Below are 24,360 nucleotides of genomic sequence, written 5' to 3'. Positions count from 1 at the left end.
ATGGCACCAAGCACCCCATCCAGTCTCTTCCTAAATACCTCCAGTAATGGTGACTCCACCACCTCCCTGGGCAGCCCATTCCAATGGCAAATCACTCTTTTTGTGAAGAATTTAGTAGTAGCACATGAAAGTGGGCAGAAGGGGATTCACACCCACAACATATATATAAGTGTAGCCCTTTCTCTGTCAAACAAGTTGGTTACATTTACACTGGTAAAATAACCAGCACCCTGCCAGGAACCTATGTGTCCCTGTGCATACCATATCAGTGTAGTGATGCTCCTTCTAAGCTCTGGCTAGTGTCAATGAGCCTTTTCCCAGGCAGTGCCCAAAAGGACTCTGGGCTGTGCTCTGCCCCCACAGGCACTTTGGATGTGATGACATCTTGCTGGGGTATGGAAGAGAATTTGACTCTATCAGTGCAAGCTGAACCTTTCTGTCTGGAAAAGTCTTTGTCCTGCTTAATTTCTTAGTTTAGACAGCTTTTATTCTGATGATGGAAAAAAATAAATCTGTCAGGATGCATTATTTTTTCAGATATTGGATAACTGTTGGTAGTTCTTTCAGCTCTTTTGTCATCACTGGTTTTGTTTCAGTGAGCTAACTCATAAAGTTCTTTACAAAATGTTTACCTTATGTAGGAGCAGCAGTCTCCCCAGAAGAGCAAGTTTAATCAGCTTGTACAAAGCCTTATGTTACTGTGGCTTGATTTCTGCTGCTTTAGATATTTTGCTGTTCATGAATACTCACTCTCTTTGTTGATCACCTGGAGTCCATGCACTGCTTCAGGAGAGTGCTGGCAGTGGAGAGAGTTGAGCAGACCATAGCATCTGAGATGACCCCTGCTCTCTTGGGCTTCTACAGGTTTCTGGGTGCCCTAAATCCAGCAGCCATCCCTTTGAGATGCATGGACAACACTGTGCCTCAGAGGTTTGGCAGCAGTGGTTGGGCAGATAGGATTCTTGAAGAAGTAATTTATTTCCAAATTATTGAGTGCATTTGCAAAACTGGGAGTGGGGGTGGCTGACACCCTGTTAGGCTGAGCTGCCATCCAATGAGATCTGGACAGGTTGGAGAGCTGGGCGAAGGTAAACCTCATGAAGGTCCTGTACCTGGCAAGGAATAATAACATGCACAAGTACAGGTTAGGGGGTGCCCTACTGGAGAGCAGCTCCATGGAGAAAGACCTTGGAGTCCTGGTGGACAGCATGTTCTCCATGAGACAGCAAAGTGCTCTTGTGGCCAAGAGGGCCAATGGTATCCCAGGGTGCATCAAGAAAAGTGTGTCCAGGAGGTTCTTCTCCCCCTCTGCTCTGCCCAGATGAGACCATGCCTGGAATACTGTATCCAGTTTTGGGCTCCCCAATTCAAGAGAGACAGGGATCTGATGGAGAGAGTCCAATGGAGAGCCATGAGGATGATTTGAGCATCTCCCCTGTGAAAAGAGACTGAGATCCCTGGGGCTGTTTAGTCTTGAGAAGACTCTTGTGGAGTCTTCTCTGGAGACTTTCAAATCCACCTGGATGCATTCCTGTGTGTTACTAAATGATCCTGCTGTGGCAGAGGGGTTGGACCCGATGATCTCTGCAGGTCCCTTCCAACCTTTAACATTCTGCGATTCTGTGGTTCTTTGTCACACTTGCTCAGAAATGGAGAGCTGGGGATCAGGAAGAGAAGACATTCACAGCCAAACTCTTCCCCTGCTTTAGCAACATAAGTCTTGAAACATTTAATTTCAGAGGGAACAGTTCGGATTGTTTTTACATTCATGATCCCAGGAGGAAATCCTTGCCATCTGAAGGCAAAAGATTCAAAGGCAGAAAAAACATTTATCTGACAACAGGTTAATTTAAACATAATTTTTATTTAAGGTTTCCATCTCTATCACCGATTACCAAGACTCATGCCTGAAAGCTGCATCTTAATTGCCATTGGAGCACTAGTAGGAGCTATCATCTTTGCTTCTCATCATAAATCTCCACCAGTGATGAATACAAGTATTTATTTCTTGTATCTCCTTCCACCCATTGTCCTGGAGGAGGGCTATTTCATGCCAACTCGCCCATTTTTTGAAAACTTCGGATCCATCTTGTGGTGGTCTGTGCTGGGATCTCTGCTAAATTCATTTGGAATTGGTCTCTCCCTCTACGGAATCTGCCAGATTGAAGCCTTTGGCTTGACTGACCTGAACCTGCTGGAGAACCTTCTCTTTGGGAGCATGATTTCAGCAGTGGATCCGGTGGCAGCCCTGGTAGTTTTTGAAGAAGCCTCTGTTAATGAGCAGCTTTACATGATGATTTTTGGAGAGTCATTGCTAAATGATGGCATAACTGTGGTGAGTTTCTTGTCTTCCCCTCTTCAGATTCTTGTGCCTTGTAGGATAAGAACAGGACAAGAACAGCTTTAAGGAGATCCCAGATACATAATTTTTTTTTCATGATTGCTCCAGTACATTATACACAAGTAATTCTAATGCATGAAAAGGTTACATCTTACACTAACTCTTTCAGAAACATACTGTTTTAGGGCTGATGAAAGAGGGAAGCATACACACAGACATTGGACATGACATCTTGCTCTTGCACTCACTGAAATGAATGGATATGCTACAGCTGATTTTTCTGGTAGGATCCATGTAAGATCTTGGAATGTTTTTAATACTGTGCAAGTGAATAAATAGGAAATAGTACTGCTGAAAGACTGAAGGCAAAACAGATAACAATACAGGAGACTCTGCTTTGTCATGTGCCCTCTGTAGGGGGGGGGGGGAAAAGAAGTCCCCAACCACCAACCTCTGGAGCTGGAGGCCACATTGATTCCTCCAGCCTTTTTCTAGGAAGTTCCCCAGAGACCTTAAACAGGAATTCTAATCTAAAAGCCACTAATAACTTTGCATAACTCTTTCTGTCAGTAAAAACATCTGACAAAGGTTCAGCTTGGCTGTCTTACCTCAAGTGTCCAGAAACAATGCTTCTGGAATAAGAGAGATTTTGCTTGGTTTTTTTGGTTGTTTGATTTGGGTTTTGTTTGGGCTGTAGTTTTGTTGTTGTTGTTGTGTTTGGGTTTTATTATTATTATTATTTGTTGTTGGTGGTGTTTGCTTTTTGTTGCTGGCATAGGCTTTTTTGAAATTTTTTGTCTGGAATTTTTGTTTGGTTTTTGTTCTGCTTGCATGTCTTCTGTTGGTTTTGTTTTAAGCAGGAAAATGTTTTTACAGAGCTCCTTTTGCTAGTATTTGCCCCCTTTTCTCATTAGTTCTACTAAAACCTGAAGCAACTTGAGATTCTAACTGTAAACCACAGCAGAAACCTGCACTTGGAGAATGCATGTTTTTTTCAAGGCGAAATTTCAAGCAGGCAATTAATTGCTCAGAAACCAACAGGACTACTCATGTGCTGCAAGTTAACTGCAGGTTAAGGAGTTTTCCTAGATAAGATCTCTACAGAATTTAAATCACAAGAATCTAAACCACATAAAAACTATTCAGATGCTACTGTACGTTAGGTACTGCATAACACAGACTTGTGAAATCTGTACACAGTTCATAGCTGAAAGGCCTCATGGGAGAAGTGCAGTTCATGATTAATGAAAAAAAAAAAAAAAAAGGAATGAAGTAATTTCTTGCAGCCACAGCCTATTGATCATAAATTCTTCCTCTTGTTGAATCTGAGATGTAGAGCTGATGTAGAACTAAGGGACAAATGTTACCTAACTTTACATGCAAATTGCTTATGTGTTATAGGTGTAATGAAAACATCCCTAATGCATTTATCACTTCCACTTGTCTTTCTGATTCCTTCAAGTGAAGGAGCTTGTTTCTGAAGTCTGAAGAGCTTGTTTCACCCTTTTTTGACTGGCTCTGCACTTTGCCTTCCCTTTGTTCCCATCTTTGATTTATGATGTTGGTCCAACTCATGATGTGTATACAAGCTTTCAGTCAGGATCCTGTTACAGCATTTAACAGCGCTGGTATTTAGGTGCTCTTCAGCAGCACTAGTTGTGTTAGCAGAAGTACTGAAAGGGCTGTACATGTGGAACACTTGCCACACCTCTGTAAGTTCCCTTTGTCCTATGCACCCTCATCTTTGAGGTCTTCTCATAGCAGCTATGTTGCAATCATTTTGTCAGCTCCTGCACCATTCTCATCCATTTTCCAGACACTGACATTTTAAAAATGTCTACCTAGCTTCCTGTTTCAAAAGACGGAAGTATTCGTCACCTGGATGGAGCCCAATAGGATACCCACCTTGCTTTTAAAAAAGCTTTAAAACTATTTACCTCAGGTGTTTTATCTTACCATTTCCTTTTTGCTTCTCTCTTAACAGTTTCATTTGAGTTAACTCTATGTGTTTAAAAAGATAATATCACCAAGATAGTATTTTAAATACAAATATCCCCTGGTTCTTTCCAGTCTGCTTATCAGCTTGAATAACTTTTTTTCCCATCAGGAAAAACTGGTATGAATTTTGCTGAACTTGTGTGTCACATTTGAAGCAACGATATCTCCCTCTCCTATGTTTAGTCAAATATCCTGGTAGAAAAACAAACAAAAAACCAAACAAACAAATAAAAGAATAGACTGTGGTATTAGAATGATGATTTAGGAGTTATGCCTTTGACTTAAGGGACTAAAACAAATGTGGATAATTCACCCTTTTTATCCACTTGTACCCTTTCTCATACTCCTCAGTCCTCAGGAGTTCTAGCATGCATCATACATTAGTGGAGTTTCAAAGTACTGTTCAGAACAGTGATGGTGGTAAATTCAGTATAGATTTCATTCAAACCTGCACCTGCTAAAAAGTGTTTTAGGCATCTGAAGCTCTGCTTCTGCATATAGACTGATCATTTCTGTCTCAATGGGGCCTGAGCACCTGTGTGTGTCAAGAAACTGAATATTTTCCTTGACTACTTCAACGCTGAGATTTGATTTTAGAAACACTGAGAATATTTATACATTATGCTATACTCCAAATGAAGTGGCAATGACTGTTTTCTCTAATGGTGTCCTCTTTTCCTTGTATGCAGTTAAAGAAAACTACTGCATGATGGAGAGCCAAGTAAAACTAATTTCTTCATCTAAGGGGATTTGAAATTAACTCTTTGAAAGTGGAGACACTTTCTGTCCTGTTGTTGAATTTGACCCGCTGTGTTTAGAGTGCAATTAAATGCATGTGGTCAGAAAGAGTTATTGGGGTGGAAAGGAAGATTAATCAGGGCTGCCTGTGTTGGTGGTTAAGGCAGTAATTTGAAAACCTGTTTTCTAGTGTTTTTGATGTGGATGGTATGTGCAATGCTTGTATCCTACAGACAGCTGGAGCAGGGACCAGTCCCTGGGGAGGTCCCCTGTGGGCAAGAACATTATGCTCTCTCTTCCTCTCCCTGGCTTTAAAAGCCACTCAGTGGTACACCACTATATAGTAATGTCCCCTCAAAAAAACCAAAACATGACATTTTCAGAGTTGTTAAATGAGGCCAAGTATCAACCCATTACTTCTTTTTGAGTGAACAAAGACATTCTAAGTTGATTCAGATTTTCCTGCCATATAATGAATCAGTACTCCATTGACTGACATAAACACTGCAACGTAACTTAGCCAAGCAGCTGTTGCATGGAGACTTACTTGTATGATGCAGTGCAGGATGTTGCATAGAACAATTTACTCCTACAAAGCATGTTACAAAACAAAGGAAATTATGTCATATTTCCATCACCTACATTTTAATGCCAGTTCATATGGACATTTTAGGACCTAGAAAAAGAGATAAAACCTTACTAAGTCATTTGCTGAGGATAATTTGTTTTATTCACAAGTCAACAAACATTCATGCCTTGGTATCATTTACAAAGAATCAAAAGTCTAAGAGGTTGAAGACTGCAAGAAAATGGAAATAGAGATAAAACAGGCTTTGCAATGAAAAGCTCCATGGCAGGTACAGTAAGGTGGAAATATTAATCCTCTTTTCTTTATCTGCCACTGAAAAGCCTAATTTCATACACAGTCATCTGGAAAAAGCAGCTCTGGATATTTTCTCACCTGCAACATTTTGTTGTGCTTTGTCCATTCCTCGGAAACACTATCAATGAGTCTCCTGGAGAACAGGCTACGTGACAGCTCAAGGTCATATGCTCCCAGCAGCAATTTAAGATTAGATAGTAGCTGGGGAATAATTATTATCCTAATGAGCTTGACTCTTCTACCTGCAAATATCTGCTTTAATCTTCTTAACAGTCTTTTGAAATTAACTATATGAAGAAGACCAAAGGAAACCAGGTAAGGCAAATGATTTTGTGGTTTTGAACTACTGCTTTGGTGCAACAGCTTTGGAGAGTCTTTAGGTGTTCCCTGAATTCCCTTGAAAACTGAAAGGTGACTTTCATGTGTTATATACTCCCTGCAAACAGATCTGACACCAATTAATATTAACTGACCGTCAACAATCTCTAAGACCTTTTTATTACTATGCCACTCATTACTGTGGAAACTATTAGTTTCTAAAAGATGGATGAAAGTGGAACATACTGAAGATTTTTCATCACAAATTAATGCAGAAAATAAATTATTGATAACAGAAGTATGGTAAACTACTCTGCTCTAAGCTAAACTAAATTATGGTTATAGACCAAATTATATAATGTATCAAATTCAAGCTTTCTTCTAATCTGACAATGTTTTACTCTCACTTCTGTAATTTCAAGCTTTCAAGTCAAAACATATGCACAAAGCGTCTTTAGGCCACATAGAGCGGCGCAGCTGTTGGTTCCCACTTTGAGGTTGACACAGATTTCCTGGGGGAGAGGTTAAGTGTTATCAAACCCATAATATATGAGGACAGAGAGGCTACCATTTTCCCTTCCCTTCCCTTCCCTTCCCTTCCCTTCCCTTCCCTTCCCTTCCCTTCCCTTCCCTTCCCTTCCCTTCCCTTCCCTTCCCTTCCCTTCCCTTCCCTTCCCTTCCCTTCCCTTCCCTTCCCTTCCCTTCCCTTCCCTTCCCTTCCCTTCCCTTCCCTTCCCTTCCCTTCCCTTCCCTTCCCTTCCCTTCCCTTCCCTTCCCTTCCCTTCCCTTCCCTTCCCTTCCCTTCCCTTCCCTTCCCTTCCCTTCCCTTCCTTTCCCTTCCCTCTCTAAGCTGGGCTTTCAACATTTGTTAATAATTAAGTTAAACTTCAGAAAAAAAACCTCAATAATGTATTTGTTTTGCCACTTCAACTGCATTTGATACCCCAGAATTTTATGCTTATTATGTAACTATCTGCTCTTCTTGTTTTTTACTATTTTATGACCCTTTTTTTCTGGGTCTTGTTAAGAACCAATAGAGATTTGAGCTATTGCATTGCTGAGCTGTTTAAAACGATTTCAGGCTTTTATCCACACATACACACACTCCCCTGTGAAACGAGTAAGGTTTGGAAAGGTGTTTGACTGCTGTTTCCTTGTTTTCACACACAGGTTTTATATAACATCTTCATCGCCTTCATCCAGATGCACAAGTATGAAGAAATTGAATCCATTGATATCTTCGCTGGCTTTGCTCGCTTCTTTGTGGTGGGGCTGGGTGGCATGCTGTTTGGCATCGTCTTTGGATTTGTTTCAGCATTCATGACTCGGTTCACCCGCAATGTCTCTGCTATTGAACCCCTGCTAGTCTTCATGTTCAGCTACCTGTCATACCTATCTGCGGAAACCCTTTACATCTCAGGCATTTTGGCGTGAGTATCCCTTATGGCTCTTTGGATGCCTTCTTGAAGGAAGTGACATTGGTTTGCTCAAAATTTGTACAATACAAGCATTTTCAGTTTTTCTCCTACATATCTGCAGTAGATGGCTTCTACGGGTTCTGCAAAATACAGTGGTAACTAGAAAAGCAAACCCACAGCCACCATAGGCATAGATATACTAGTGAGGAGTGCATAGCTCCTATGATTTTTTTTAAGATTTTTTTGCCTGCTGGAAAAAGTGCTGCAAGCTATGGGTTAAATGATCAGGCTACCACTTGGGGTAAGATCAGTAGAATAAGAGAATGATTTGATAATAGATCACTGTATCTGTATTTTTTTTAAGCAGCATCACTATCAGATCACAGGAGAGATGAAAAGTAATGAATACAGAAAACACAATAAATAACATCTGAGTTCCTGCTTTTGTTTGCAGCTGTAAGCTCTAACACCATTTACTAGAATTACACTATCTTCGAACACTGTAACTGAAACTGGGCAAAACCAGGCAACAAAGAACATCAGGCTCTGAGGAGACCTAATTGTGGCCTTTCAGTGTCTGAAGGGGGCCTATAAGAAAGCTGGCGAGGGACTTTTTCAGGTGTCAGGTAATTATAGGACTTGGGGGAATGGAAAAAAAATTTGAATGAGTAGATTCAGATTGGATGTTAGGAAGAAGTTCTTCACCATGAGGGTGGTGAGGCACTGGAACAGGTTGCCCAGGGAGGTGGTGGAGGCCCTATCCCTGAAGGTTTTGAAAGCCAGTCTGGATGTGGCTCTGGGCAACCTGACCTAGTGTGATGTGTCCCTGCCCATGGCAGGGGGGTTGGAACTAGATGATCCTTGAGGTTCCTTCCAACTCTAACAATTCTATGATTCTATGATAAGGCACCTATACATACATACACTCATGTACGGGGATATTTACAATCATGTTTTGATGTAACCAGGATTGCTTGATGCTGCTGTAATGCTAGGGACTTCTTCCTTAAGGTGCTGTGATGGCATGGGTGCCTGCTGCAGAGAGAAAGCTAGCAGATTTCTCAACTGGGGTAAATGTGGAAAGAGTGATTTTTTTTTTTGGCAGATAAGATTGCAGTGGGAAAGGAGTCAGAAGATAAAGGAATTAATAGAGTTAAAAGCGAGAGACTTTATGAGAAAACTGCTGGGAGGTGAATTTCAAAGACACTACACCAAACAACCTCTCAGGAGAGTAAAGAAATGGGAACCTAGTGCTGAAGATAGTGCTGATGCCTGCTACATTTTCAGTGTCCAGCTGGTGGGTAACAGCAGCCTTGCATGACTTGTATTGGCTCCGAGATTTCATGCCAGGTCTTGTGAGCCCTGGTGCTCCATAAAGAAGCTCCTTTTATTGAGGACAAACTGGTTTAAACCTCACAAATACAAGTGTGTAGTTGTTGATGTCCAAACTGGTGCATTTACTCACGTCCACTTGTCAAATCCTAATTTCATAGAATCATAGAATAGCTTGGGTGGAAGGGACCTTTGAAGGTCATCTATTTCAACCCCTGCAGTGAGCAGGGACATCTTTAACTCTTTAACTGAATCAAGTTGCTTAGAGCCATATCCAACCTGCCATTGAATGTTTCCTGGGATGGAGAATCTACTCTTCTCTGGGCAACCTGTGCCAGTGTTTCAACACCCTCACTGTAAAAATGTCTTCCTTATATCTCATCTAAATATACTTAATATACTTTTTTTTTTTTTTTTTTAACTCCTTGTCCTAATGAAAGTACTAAAAGGTTTCTCCCAACCTTTCTTATAAGCCCTCTTTAATTATTGAAAGCCTGTGAAAAGGTCTCCCTGGAGCCTTCTCTTCTCCAGGCTAAACAACAATCCTTATTTGTTGGCTTCTGAGAAGAATTTGCTTTATAAAACTAACCTTTGCATGACGGCCTTGAGAAGCAGTATTTGAATGTCTAACCATATTAAACAAGTAGTTAGACAAGAGATTGTCTTTTTCTGAACAAGCAGACAAAGCAGAAAAGTCCTGTCCTGTTTTACATATCTAACACATTTGCTCTGATTGAGCTGACTGGTGACTTTAAGTTGACTTACTATGTAGCAGGCACTAATACCATATGGAATCCTTCCTACCTGCACTGCCTGAAATACTACTTCCCTGCCTATGCATCACACTAGACTACACAGCTCTTTACTTATTTGCTGAAATTATTAGTAATTATTAGTAAAAAAATCAATGCTAATATAATTGGGATTTATTAATCTTACTTCTTCATTATGAAATTATTGCTTGTTTTGTTTTAGGGGTGGGAACTCATTGTCACCTTTCTGAATTATTGAGGAATTCATTCATTTTTCACTTGGATCATGAAAGTCTATTATGCTTGTGTCTCTGAACATCAACAGCATTAAACATTAATGCCTTATGACCTTGTCTCAGAGCATCCTTGGACCTGCTAAATGTCATAGTTCCACCAGGATACCCTTGAGATTTCTTCAGTGGAAGTTAAATGAGCAGAAACTAGACGAAGGGCTATTTAATAAACATCCAGCATCTCTGAATTCACAAGTTTGGAAAAATATCATCATAAAAAACCCTCAGAGACTAAAATAAAATCAGTAGAAACTACATAAGTGATGGAATATGTTACTAGCATAGCATTCTGTCTATTACCTATGGCTATGGAAAGTTAGGGGGGAAGAGGAAAACCCTTTCAGTAGGGCTACTCAAAGACTACTGTTCTATATGACTGTTACCACTACCTGTGCTCGGTTGCTGCTGATGCCTCTGAAGCAGGCTGTAGTCTTGATTAACACTGAAGAGGTGGAAAATGTCCCTTTGCTTCCTTAGGGACACTCCTCACATTCTGGGTAAATAAAAGTGAGGAAGGACACCTCTGTAGGATAACTGAATTTCCCCTTGCTGTCCAGCAATGAGCTGCTGTGGGTAAATAATCACAGAAGCATACCCTGGCCAGCCAGTTGGCAGGGAAGCACCAAGAGCTTTGACCCCAGGACAGGAATACCACCATGTTCTTCAACTACTGCCTCAAAGAGGTAAATCTCTCAGAAGCAGATTATGTCTGTCTAGCCAATTCATCCACAAGCTGGTACAAAACTAACTTGCTCTTTGTTTGATACTCAAACATTTGGTACTTGGTGGTTGTGTCTTAGGCATTCAGGGTAAAATGGACTTTGAACTGGAATGTGATATCCTTGATTCCTCATCATGAAGGCTGTCTGGTTTGCTTCCTATTTCCTAGAATGGAATTGTAAAGCTGAATGAAGATGTTCTTCTATGTTATTAAATGGCTAACATTAATGAGGAAATGAAGTGCTTCTGATATTAGAAAGGTCAGAGGCAAGTGATGGAGAGTGTGGGTAATGAAGGCTGAGGTTGTTCTGAAATGAAAACAAAATGAGATTGCGGCTGATCTCTGATGTTTTGCCTGATACAGGATGACAGCATGTGCAGTGACGATGAAAAAATATGTGGAAGAGAATGTTTCCCAGAATTCCTATACCACCATAAAATACTTCATGAAGATGCTGAGCAGCATCAGCGAGACCCTGATTTTTGTTTTCATGGGAGTGTCTACAGTGGGGAAAAACCACGAGTGGAGCTGGGCCTTCATTTTCTTCACTCTGCTCTTCTGCCTAATTTGGAGGACACTGAGTAAGTCAACCTTTGTAAACAACCTTCTCTGCACCTCTGAAAGTAACTCTCTGGTGCAAAGGTATGTTAGAAGGTTTTGTGCAGACTGGCATAACCGGTTTGATAACGAATTTACTAGGCTTATGTTACTGATAAGTTAATTTCACAAATCTACACAGGTAGAAAAATAGGGAAAAATCCCCCAACAAATCTGAACACTAGTCTGCAAGTATGATAGAATCATAGAATCAGTCAGGGTTGGAAGGGACCACAAGGATCATCTAGTTCCAACCCCTGTGCCATGGGGGATACACACTTTATGTGTACACACTTTATGTTAGGTGAGAATGGAGTGTTGTAAACAAAATTAAAATATTACCATGATTATGCCTACACAAATGCTTATATCTTAGTTAACTATATGCCCTTGGGTAAGTGGGCTTCATAATGACTTAATTGGATACTGTAATTAACTTACTAATTAGACAATGTACATCACCACAGTTCTGGTGATATAACACTCCAGAGCCTGGGCTGAGAGTGCCAGAGGCAATGAAAAAAGAAGAAAGGTGAAAATTAGCACTGATAGATAATTGAACAGGGACTGGTCCCTTATTTATACCACACCTAGTCCAGCCATGCTATGCTACTGCTCCTCACAAGTCCAATGTGAAGTCTTAAACTGTTATAAAAGACAGTATGTTTGGAATTATTCATTTACTACACACTGTTTCTCCTCATTCCTGCAAAGGTCTCTTTACTCCTTAACTTGTGAGACTGGGATTCCTCCCACATGGGCAAGGCATTTTATAAAGGATGTCACACAAGCTATGAAATAGAGTTTCTTATCTTCTCTTACTGTCCAAGATGGGTTAACAGTAACACTGAAAAAGAAAGCACTAAGAAGGCTGATGGAACACTGATCAGATGCTGTTGTCACTTAAATTTAGTTAAAAATATGAATGAATGATGCTTTTGTAATGAAAGAGTCTTTGGAAGTAGTACATACGAGAGAGTAAAAAATGCATTATACAGGAAACCTTATTTTTGACAGTTTTAAACTTCTGAGTACCTGAATTGGCCATCTTAATAATATTCCTTTAAAAAAAAAAAGAGTATGATTTTTCAGAGTCATTTACATTTTTAAAGAAAATGAGAAATCCAAATGCTTCATGAGGTGGCTTTGAATGAGATATTCTGACTACTGAAATTTAGGCATTTGCCTTGCCTAACCAATTTAGTAGGTTAGTTCCCCCATGCTTCATTTATAATCAAGCAAGGCTTCTTTGGAACATCTTACAGGGCAGAAATCTACATTGGGCAGCTGTCACCAACTTTTCCAGCCTTTAGCACTGGTCTATATTCCCTTTACATACAAATCCCAGGTTAATCTCGGCGTATTGGCCCTGCATCTGCTGGTATTGAGGAGGAAAAAGACCCTTCAGGAAGAGAACAGCAACAAGGGATTGAGAGGAAAAGGAAGGTGCTAGATGCTGGAGATGTGAATAAATCAACATGAGAATAGTATCATAGTATCATAGTATCATTCAGGGTTGGAAGGGACCACAAGGATCATCTAGTTCCAACCCCCCTGCCATGGGCAGGGACACCCCACACTACATCAGGCTGGCCAGAGCCTCATCCAGCCTGCTCTTAAACACCTCCAGGGACAGGGCCTCGACCACCTCCCTGGACAACCCATTCCAGGGTTTCACCACTCTCATGGTGAAGAACCTCCTCCTCACATCCAGCCTGAATCTCCCCACCTCCAGCTTCATTCCATTCCCCCTAGTCCTATCACTAGCTGAGATCCTGAGAAGTCCTTCCCCAGCCTTCCTGTAGGCCCCCTTCAGATACTGGAAGGCCACAATTAGGTCTCCTCGGAGCCTTCTCTTCTCCAGACTGAACAGCCCCAACTCCTTCAGTCTGTCCTCATAGGAGAGGTGCTCCAGCCCTCTGATCATCCTTGTGGCCCTTCTCTGGACACGTTCCAGCACCTCCACATCCCTCTTGGAATAGGGGCTCCAGAACTGGACACAGTACTCCAGGTGGGGTCCCACCAGGGCTGAGTAGAGGGGGAGGATCACGTCCCTTGCCCTGCTGGCCACACTTCTCCTGATGCAGTCCAGGATCTGATTGGCTTTGTGGGCTGCAAGTGCACACTGAGAGCTCATGTTGAGCTTCTTGTCCACCAGCACCTCCAAGTCTCTCTCCTCACGGCTGCTTTCCAGCCAGTCACTGCCCAGCCTGTATTTGTGTCTGGGATTGCCTCGACCCAGATGCAGGACCCTGCACTTGCTCTTATTGAACTTCATGAGGTTGGCTTGTGCCCACCTCTCCAGCCTGTCAAGGTCCCTCTGGATGGCCTCCCTTCCCTCCAGCGTGTCTGCTGCACCACACAGCTTGGTGTCATCAGCAAACTTGCTGAGGGTGCACTCAATGCCACTGTCCATGTCACCCACAAAGATGTTGAACAAGACAGGTCCCAGGACTGATCCCTGAGGGACTCCGCTTGTCCCTGGCCTCCACTGGGACATGGAGCCATTGACAGCCACTCTTTGGGTGCGGCCATCAAGCCAGCTCCTTATCCATCTAGTGGTCCACCCATCAAACCCATGTGTCACCAGCCTGGAGACCAGGATGTGGTGCGGGACAGTGTCGAAGGCTTTGCTCAGGTCCAGGTAAATGACATCAGTTGCTCGCCCCTCGTCTATTAATTTTGTCACCTGTTCATAGAAGGCCACCAGGTTTGTCAGGCAGGATTTGCCCTTGGCAAAGCCATGCTGACTGTTCCCAATCACCTCTTCACTATTCTTCTGTGTCAGTAGTGCCTCCAGGAGGATCTGCTCCATTATCTTTCCAGGCACAGAGGTGAGACTGACTGGCCTGTAGTTCCCTGGTTCCTCCTTCTTACCCTTTTTGAAGATGGGGGCAATGTTTCCCCTTTTCCAGTCTGTGGGGACTTCACCAGACTGCCATGACTTTTGAAATATAATAGAGAGGGGTTTAGCAACCTCATCTGCCAGTTCTCTCAGTACCCGTGGGTGTATCCTGTCGGGTCCCATGGACTTGAACACTTTCAGGTTCTTCAGGTGATCACGAACCTGATCTTCACTTACAATGGGCAGTTCTTCCTCCCCGTCCCTGGCATTGTCTTCCATAACATCAGGAGTGTGGCTAGAGGCCCTTGCAGTGAAGACTGAGGTAAAGAAGTTATTAAGTACCTCAGCCTTTTCCTCATCACTTGTGACCATGTCACCAGTTTCCTTTCTGAGGGGGCCCACACCTTCCCTAGTCTTCTTCTTCCCATTAATATACCTGTAGAAGTTCTTAGTGTTCCCTTTAATCTCCCTGGCTAGATTCAATTCAAACTCTGCTTTGGCTTTCCTAACCAGGACTCTTGCTGCTCGGGCAGCTGCCTTATATACCCCCTGTTCTAGCTGTCCTTTCTCCATTTCCTGTAGAGTTTCTTTTTAAGTAATAGTGTGTCCAGTAACTCCTTGCTCATCCAGGCAGGCCTCCTAGCATTCTTACCTGCTTTTCTCTTTGTTGGTACACAGAGCTCCTGGACACAGAGGAGGTGGTCCTTGAATACTGACCAGCTGTCCTGGGTCCCTCTTCCCTCCAGGGCTTTGTCCCACGACACTTTGGCTAGCAGATCCCTGAAGCGATCAAAATCTGCATACCTAAAGTCTAGGGTCCTGAGCTTGGAATACTTCCTCCTGATTGCCCTGAGGATATTAAATTCAACTGCTTCATGGTCACTGCAGCCAAGGCCGTCTATGAGCCTCACATTGCTTACCAGCCCTTCCCTGTTGGTGAGAACAAGGTCCAGCATAGCACCATTTCTTGTTGGTTCCTCCACCATTTGGAGGAGGAAGTTGTCTTCTATGCAGTCCAGGAACATCCTGGATTGCTGGTGCCTTGCTGTGTTGTCCCTCCAGCAGATGTCAGGGTGGTTGAAATCACCCATGAGGACCAGGGCTTGTGACCTGGAAGCTGCTTCTATTTGCCTGTGGAGGGCCTCATCTGCTTGGATCTGCTGGTCAGGTGGCCTGCAGGAGACCCCCACAGTAATATCTCCTTCCCCTTTGTCTTCTCTTCCACTTAAAAAAAAGAAGAAATAAATGGCTGAAGATGTGAAAATTGAAGGCAACTTTAATTGCAGTGACCACAAATATAATGAAAGGTGTGAGCAAGCTGATAAACAGCAGAATTACAGCCCTGAACTTCAAAGAACCAAGTTTGGCCAGCTGAAGTGGTTGATAATGAGGGAAGGGAATTGACTTGGACTCCTAGGTTCAAAATACCATAGCTGGTGGCTAATGTCATTCCTCAGGGCTAAGTACAGGAAACAATACTGTTTTAATGTATGGTTAATGACCTAGAGGATGGAATGGAGTGCCCACCAAGTAAGTTTGTCGCTGACATCAAACTGAAGGATGTAGTCAATATTCTATATGGCTTCCATTCAAAGGGACCTGGACAGGCTGGAGAAATGGACTAACAAAAAGCTTATTAAGTTCAAAACTAGCATGTGCAAGGACTTACATGTGGGTTGGAATAAATCCACACATCAATATAGGCTTGGAATCTAGTAAGCAGCTCTGTAGAAAAGGACCTGTCCTGGCAGACAACACATTGAATACATGCCAAAATTATGTTCTTGTCATAAAGTGAATCAGCTGTGTCCTGGGCTGCATTAGCAAACATGTAGACAGCAGATCCAGTGAAGTATTTCTTCCCCTCTCTTTAACACTGATGGAAAGGTGTGCTGTCCCCAGTGTGCAATAGATGCAAGCTAGTACATGCAAAATTCTGACTAGACAGTAGGAACCCATTTCTCAATGTGAGAGAGATCCAATTATTGTAAGTGTCCTACCTCTCCATTCTTAAAGGTATTCAAGACTTGACTGGAGTTTTGACCGACTCAACCTGATTAGTTCTAATTCAAGTAGGGATGTGGACTAGATGGCCTCCAAAGGTCCTCTCCAGCCTACAGTAATTTGAGTCTAACATTTGGAACCATCAAACATCTGAGATGAAGGGGTTATTTCTTGAACCTCTCATGTGCCTTATCCCTCAGTCGAGTGAATACCAGAGCAGAATGAAGGTTTGAAAATCAAAGATGGTGCAAATTTTAAGACTTTTGACTTTTAAGCCTGGGAGCCTTGGAAGAAGGCATTTAACTAGAGGGAAAAGAGGAAAGGGAAACTTGTGAAAGTTCAAGCATATGCATCTGAACAGCTCTATTATATAGGGATGGCACAAGTACTCAACAAGTAGAGGTGATATGATTCTTGTAGATAAGGCTTTAATTTTTTTTAAAGCTTATTTTCAGAGTCTATATTGGAATATCCTTTCAAATAAGACAGGAAAAGTGCTCTCCTGATACAAGAGAGATACATTGCTTGCCACATGTCCATCCTTCTCTCAAACACCAAGGGGAGTGCTAGAGCTTTCCAAAGAAAGGTTGAAATATTTTCCATAAAATTTGCTTGTGAAAATTATTACATCATTTTCTCTGGAGCTTAACAATAAGATTTGGCCTGAGGGTGATACCTCACATACACAGTTTCAGCCTGAGTAACTGATGTCTACCATAATTATAAGTAATCAGAATAGATTTTGTGTAAAGCAGTATAATCTATACAAAAACATACTGCAACTGGCTTTACCTATAATAATCCACTGACTTTATCAGTGGCTGCTGTGTATAATAACAAATAATTATCAACATTTGTCAGCTTTTAATTCAGGAATGTAGCAGTGTCCATGCAAAATATAGGATACATATTTCTCATGGAATATAGATTATGAGTGAATCAAGCAAATTGCTCAATGTACTCTATGAAGAAAAGATGCAGTCCTTACACAGCCACAGGCTGTCTGATTAATTTTAGCTTTTATTAAAAAGAAAATGAAATTTGAGAAATAAACAGAGAATTACAGTCACAGTAAGACAGAAGATTAAAAACTAAATGCTATTACTCTTCGCCTTTCACTGAAATTGTCCTCAGGACTTGTTGGCAATAAGTGTTCAAACACTTTGATCAGATTTTGTGCAGAAAACAGGAAACACTGCAAGGGAAGGCACAGGGAAAACTCTTATCCAGCAGTAGGTCTTGTCTCTAGAACACTTTGGAGAAAATCCCACTTCTGAACTGCATAAGTGAATTTAAACCCTGAAGCAGTTAGGAGATTGTTTAAAACAAAACACAGCCAGTTGTTGGTTAAAGAGAAGGTACAAGAATTCAAAATTGTAATGAAAGGTCTGACAACAGCTACCTGAGTCAAGAAGTTGTTTTTCCTCCTTGATTAATAATAGCGGTGTCTTTTCCCTTTCTAGGTGTATTTGCCCTCTTCTACATCAGTAACAAGTTCCGAACATACCCCTTCACCTTCAAAGACCAACTCATTATTTCTTACAGTGGCCTTAGAGGAGCCAGCAGCTTCTCTCTTGCATTCTTACTTCCAGTGAATCTCTTCCCAAGAAAAAAACTGTTCATTACTGCTACTCTTGTAGTTATATATTTCACTATGTTCATCCAGGTAAGTATATCTTTTAATGGATTGCCTTCATGTAATGGAGGGAACTGAAAGCTTCACAATGAAGGTTGCATTGAGTTTACTCTTAAGTGTGGCCAGATTTAGCACTCCTGTATGTAATTACCCTTTCAGAGCTTTTTAGAAGGTCTGTACTGACAACCTGTTTCTCCTGAAATATTCAGGGGAAAGGACACTTTGCATCCAAAATTAAAAAGCATCTTAACTTCATGCTCCAGCACAGAATCATTCTCTGGTAGTGGTGTATCTCAGACTGAGAAGGTTTTGTACTTTTTGCTTTCATCTTGGAGACCAGTACGTGACAATGGGGCACTATACACCTATGGTTAGGCACTTAGATTCCCCAAACGTTTCAGCAAAAAAAATCCCAAACAACATTTTGTTTCTAATTTCCATTTTAAATGCTATTCTCTGGTGCAGTAAAGAATTGGGAACAACTGAAAAATAGTTTATAAGTGAAAAAAAAATCCCACACATTTATTTCTGAAACAAAGCTGTTTCCAGACTGTAAGAATCTCAAGAAAAAAAAATGTTTTCTTTCAAGTGAGTGCTGTTTTGAAGAAGGCTGGCAATGAGTCATCTACTTTACACAGTTAAAACTTGTGAATAAATGCAGTCTTGCTAAGGAAAAAAAAAAAAAGAAAAAAGAACCACTTTTTAAAATTCTTGAGTTTTAATTGTCTTCTGTAACTCTCGGCCATTGGAATGGGCTGCCCAGGGAGGTGGTGGAGTCACCATCACTGGAGGTGTTTAGGAAGAGACTAGATGGGGGCACTTGGTGCCATGGTTTAGTTGATAAGATGGTGTTGGGTGATAGGTTGGACTCAATAATCTTGAAGGTGTTTTCCAACTGGGTTAATTCTATTCTATTCTATTCTATTCTATTCTATTCTATTCTATTCTATTCTATTCTATTCTATTCTATTCTATTCTCTGTACAAGTAACATATCTTTCTTTTGTCTAAGATACAGCTTTCCTAATTGATTAAAATTAAATCCTTTCAATTTATTTCTGTTTTTTCCCCCCTCTTTTTTTCTTTTTTATCTAAAAGATATTGAATATTTCAACTCATTGTTCCAAATGCAGGGAATCACAATTGGACCACTGGTCAGATATCTAGATGTTAAGAAGACCAACAAAAAGGAGTCTATCAATGAAGAAATTCATGTGCGAGTAAGTTTTTTATATCAGTAGCTGGTATCCTAAAAAGAAGAGAAAGGACATTCCAAAGGAGCTGGACAGAGGGAAGCATTTAGTGGCACTGGAAGTCCAAGGCATAATTTTCCAAGTCTCATTTATATTACAGTGACTACCAAATTATAATAATATACTGCAAGTGTCATGGTGTAGCAAGGTCCTTACCTCTTAACACTTGTGACTGTGGGAGGACAGAAACATAGGAGTAGCATTTACAAGATACAGTCCTGTTTAGATTTGTCAGATACTTTTGTTGCCAGCTCTTGTCTGGCTCTAAACACACTAACACCTTTAAAGTCTTTAATAAAGTTGTATTCAACTGAAATGAATTGAAAAATTGGTCTGCAAATTTAGTTTCAAGTTATTCTGAGTAACGATATTTTCCCCTCTCAAACATTTGCTTTAGCTTTCAAATTGCTATTATATAAAGTAACAGAAAGGTTCTCAAATTGATTTAACAACACTGTACAAAATATATGTCCATGCTTTCATTTGCACAATAGGGAATATATTTGAAATTAACAGAAATGCTGTGCCTTAGAATTTAGCATGTGCAGAGACATTGGCAAAATTAGAGCATCTCAAATTATTTGAATTTGAAGTACATGTAATTCTTACTATTTCAGCCTTGACATTTTACCTTGAAAGCAATTTATGTTTCAAAGCACCACTTGTACTAATACCTATGTCAGAATCAGCCATTTTGATGTCTGCTTCTATAACAACAGAAACACACAAAAGATGACTGAAAATACTGGTAGTTAATAGTGATGGACTTAACAGTTTCATGAAAATTTAAAAAATCCTCAGAGGACTTGTTGGCCAAAGTAAAGGTTAAGGTGTGGGACACCTCACCCGATGCCACTCTCAGGGAGGTCACATGTGGAATGGAAGCTTGGACCACAGAGCCAAGAATTTAGCTTTTGGCCTCAGTAGACAAAGAGGAACAGGCAATTTGGATGTTCACTATCATCTTTCACTGGGCATAGTCCTTTACTTGGGCCTATATATTGCTGGGTGATGGTGACATGATAGCAGCCTGACATACTTGTCTCCTCCATGTAACTATTGGCACTGCAGACAGGAGAAGGAGCTATTACAGTGGGATCTTCCCACTGTTTTTTAGAGAAATGTAGATGCTTTCAGAATTAATTCACACTCTCCAACTAATAAATCTCAAAAGCCCATCAACAAATGTATATTTGTGGTGGCATAATATTGTCATAATGATCACTTAAATTTTTTCTATATTTGCTTCTCCAGTTGATGGATCACTTTAAGGCTGGTGTTGAAGACATATGTGGACATTGGAGTCATTATCAACTAAGAGATAAGTAAGCATCTCTTATGGCAGCCTGCTATTATAAAACAACCTATCTATCATCTAAAATACAATAGGCAAATAAAATAGGAAATAATCTTGTGCCCCATAAATCTAAAATAACACAAAAGTATTTGGGGCATGCAATATCTCTTTTTATAAAGTGAGCTCCTGAGTAACTGTTATCTGTTGGGAGTGCAGAGTTCATATATTGCCTGCTAAATTGCTTCTGCACAAACCAGCAGAAAATAAGCCTTCTAAAAGAAAAACATAACATGGGAACTCATGCTGAAGACGTCAGCATATGCATAGAGCATAGGTCTGGTGGTAGAACAGTCTCTATTTAAAATGTCTGTGCTTCACTGAGTTTTGCTATAAGCCTCCACAGCAAATATGATCCTTTGATGGTGAGTACAGATTCAGTAACAATTAGTTACCTGTCCTTACAGACCTTTGTATTTAGTGATATTTAGAATAAGAGCACTGAAAACAATTGTTGACTCTATATATGCAGTAGCATAAACAGAAACTTTCAAGCTGACCTTCACTTATAAATGCAGGACTTTTGTGTTGTGTTCTTCTTTGTAAAGAAAAATTAGTCTGATCCAGAAATTTCTATTCACAATGAAGACAGAGGAGTCTTGTAAAACTTATTTGAATAAAGGGAGAGTCCACAGGACAATTCTCTGTGGGGTCTCTCAAACTGCTGGAAGGCACAGCTTCCCTTTTATCCTAAATTCCCAGATGCATATTTCCCTTTCCCCATTGGCTAAGGTACTTAGGATTTACAGTCTTTCCTGAAATGCCTACTACATGTACCCCTCTGCTTCTCTGGGTGGAGAAGTTAATATTCAGTAGTCTATTAACCCTGTGCTCTGTCCTAAAAGTTCAGAAGTTCGGGCTGTGTTCAGTGTCTGCTATATTCAAGCAGCCCCCTACTGATTTTACAGATGGATACCAGGTAAGGCACTTAGCAGAGGCCCTTTGTGATTTATATACGCATAGATAAGGTGAACTGTCAGGGTCTTCCTTTGCTATTTCGGTTGCCTCTTAGCCAAGTCCTTTGTAAAGGCACTACCTAATTTTAATCCCACCATCTATAATCTGGATGACATGGGTTTGTGAAGCTTTTTGGCTATTCCTATTCCAGGCACTTGCTCAGAAGAGATGGATCTGCCATTCTGAGCTGCCGTTCCCTTTACCTTTTCCATAATAGAACCCTGTGATTATGGTTGCTACTACAGTATGTGAAGGGAAGCGTGGAGAGACACGAATCTTGATTTTCCACAAACATGATGCCATGGGCTAAAATTTATCCATTAGGCTATGCCTAGACTTCTCTGCTGGAGTCCTCTGTCTCACCTTTCAATACTGCACCCCAGTATCATAGCTGAGAGTCTGCTGGGACATGGGGCAACACCTTTTATGACTGCGTTTCTCTCTATGGAAATTAGGAATTAAGAGTGGGAAGAAAGTGGCTGGTTTGCACCCAGTTCTTGTCCCGACAGAGAATAACAATATATCTAGGGCACACACCTGTGAGAAATTGTTTTTAAGATTTGGCTTTCGCAAGGAGAATTGCTGGGGACTGTGAGGCTCGATCTTTGGGCTGATTGGTTGGTCGTGGTCTTTATTGTGTGGGGTTTTGGGAGAGAAAGGTGAGGCGCCAACATGTCTGAAGACTGGCCAGGTCAAAAGTGCAGGTTTTGTCCCAGCCCTGATGGAGACGGCGGGGGCGGGGGGGGCGGGGGAAACACACTGGGGAAAGGTATGAATATAAATGAATAGGTATATTTGACGTCTATATAAGTTGTTATGGTGCGCCTCTAGCAAACCTGCTCTGTTTTGCCTTTATTTTATGATAAACAAGTTGTATTTAAAATTTAGTAGTGAGCTCGTTTCTCACACACCTCAATCAAGATGCTAAAAAGTCCTCTTAACTATCACAGTACAGAGATAGCTTTCAGATGTCCACAGGGACCACACGAAAATCTGTGCAATAAATAAACTAAACAAATTCCTCTTGAAGCACTAGTTTCATTGAAATAGCTGCTTTTCCACACTGGTGAAAAAATGTTACTTCCTCTTATCTCATATCTACCCAGCAGCTATGAAAAGAAAAATTTGTGGAAACTAGTATAAACATACTGTTTCATTTCAGGGTCAGATTCAAGCAACACTATATATGTGAAAACATGTAAGATTGTATTCAAAGGCATTCCCTAGGTTTCATCACTTTAAAGACGCTTAGTACATGTACATCAGAATTAATTACCTAAGTGATGGCATTCCAGGAGGCTTTCTCTTTCACAGAAAAACATAAAGAGCTATAATACCAATGGAAACATTTGTGTACCCTTCTCTGATATTAATATATAAAAACTAGCCTTTGTTAAGAAAAAAATGTCCAAACTGTAGTGCTTTTATTAGCATTGTGGAGCACATTACCTTGCTGTGGTAAACTGCTCCTTTGGAAGAAACATGTAAGAGGATCTGCTGTTCTGCTAAACATCTGCCTGAAGGATATACCTGTTCCAAAGTGTGCACAGACATTCACATTCAAATTATGACACACATTAGCAATATTTTACAATCTGCGGCATGCAAGCACATAGTATTTTGTGGTCCATTCAATCTCCCTGTTATTCAGAACACAAAGAAATGTATTTTCTCTGCTCTAATTGTCAGGATTCAAAATTATCAGCAACATAATGGGCCCAAACTACTGTAACTGCTGGGCCATTTAGAGCCTCATTGGTGGCTGCCTGAATAGGCCAGGATTACTGTAAAAGCAGCTGCTGCTGTTATGCCCCACTAGAATACACCATTTGTACAAAAGAGTGGAGACTGGCCATATTCTTTTCTGACAAATGTGGCAGAGTTATATGCAAACACACACCCAACCCTCTCTTTTGCTCTGATTGCAGCTTGTTTCTTTCTTTTGTCTGGTGGGCTTTGCAATCTCTGTGGACCAGTAGACCATGCCAAATGCCCTCTTAAAGGTCTTCACTCACCAGGCCTTCAGGAGTCCACAGGTGCCTCCAATTTGGATTCAGTTTCCTCCACTGAAATAAATATGTGTGCACTTGAATGAAAATCGATTTCTGCCACAGAAATAAAAACATATTTATTTTTAATATTCTTTTTGCACTGTTAATATCTCTTTTCCAGATTCAAAAAGTTTGACAATAAGTATTTGAAGAAGATCTTAATTCGGGAACACCAGCCCAAATCCAGCCTTGTGTCATTGTACAAAAAGATGGAGATTAAACTGGCCATCGAGATGGCTGAGAGTAGCATGAAAGTTTCAAAATCATCCACAGCATCTTTACAGTGAGTACTGACTTTCCAACCCTTTGCAGAGTAGAGACATAAAGGAAAGGGATACAAAAGAGCAAATAACCAAGGGATTTTATGATTTCAATAGAAATGTAAGAAAGAAGAGACAGTTTTGAAAAGAGAAGTTGATGGTTTATGTTGGCAACTTGGTGTTCATCGTATTTGCACTTTGGGTCTTTGTTCACAGAGCAAAAATTAAAAGCAGGGACATTTTCCCTGGTTATCTTCAATGATGAGCAGTTCTGAAGAGGAATCATGAGTCAGGCTCCATAGCCACTCTGGCTACTTTAAATCACAGCAGTGGTTCAGTGTGGTCATACTCATCACTCAGTTGGCCAGTGGGTTTTGCTTATCACTTCTAGGTGCTGAAACACCCACAGGAGAGTTTAGAGTACAGGTCTTGACTCCATTGTCCCAATTACAGATTTTTACTGAGAGCAGACTTCATTAGCATTTGCAGTTTTTTGCTACTGCAGCCTGCAGTCCTTCAAACTATTTTGCCATATTTTGGTCGTTCTGTAAGTTTGTCCAATTACACACTGAAAGCAGCCCTGCAGAGATGTGCCTGGGGATACTGATAG

At 41.0% G+C, this 24,360-nt stretch overlaps 1 protein-coding gene and 1 long non-coding RNA gene across 2 annotated transcripts in view; one reads left to right on the top strand and one right to left on the bottom strand.

Annotated features, from left to right (window-relative positions):
• LOC137441112 (sodium/hydrogen exchanger 4-like) overlaps positions 1–24,360 on the top strand; it is a 39,654-nt gene that overhangs the window by 1,828 nt on the left and 13,466 nt on the right. Inside the window, exons 2-8 of the mRNA XM_068137989.1 lie at positions 1,872–2,335; positions 7,449–7,708; positions 11,158–11,375; positions 17,704–17,906; positions 19,009–19,095; positions 20,383–20,453; positions 23,612–23,773. Of these exons, the coding sequence (XP_067994090.1) occupies positions 1,872–2,335; positions 7,449–7,708; positions 11,158–11,375; positions 17,704–17,906; positions 19,009–19,095; positions 20,383–20,453; positions 23,612–23,773 (1,465 nt within the window). The remainder of the gene's footprint in view (positions 1–1,871; positions 2,336–7,448; positions 7,709–11,157; positions 11,376–17,703; positions 17,907–19,008; positions 19,096–20,382; positions 20,454–23,611; positions 23,774–24,360) is intronic.
• LOC137441117 (uncharacterized) lies at positions 2,243–23,495 on the bottom strand. Its single transcript, XR_010987334.1, has 3 exons — positions 23,455–23,495; positions 5,625–5,753; positions 2,243–2,372 (listed from the first exon to the last, which is right to left on the bottom strand). It is a non-coding gene; the product is annotated as an uncharacterized lncRNA (long non-coding RNA).

Source organism: Melanerpes formicivorus, unplaced genomic scaffold, assembly GCF_026170545.1.
Source record: "Melanerpes formicivorus ecotype bairdi unplaced genomic scaffold, bMelFor1.0.p_v2 SCAF_1, whole genome shotgun sequence".
Classification (NCBI taxonomy): domain Eukaryota; kingdom Metazoa; phylum Chordata; class Aves; order Piciformes; family Picidae; genus Melanerpes; species Melanerpes formicivorus.
Note: the sequence above shows the minus strand (reverse complement) of the source record. Positions and strands in the feature narration are given on the sequence as shown.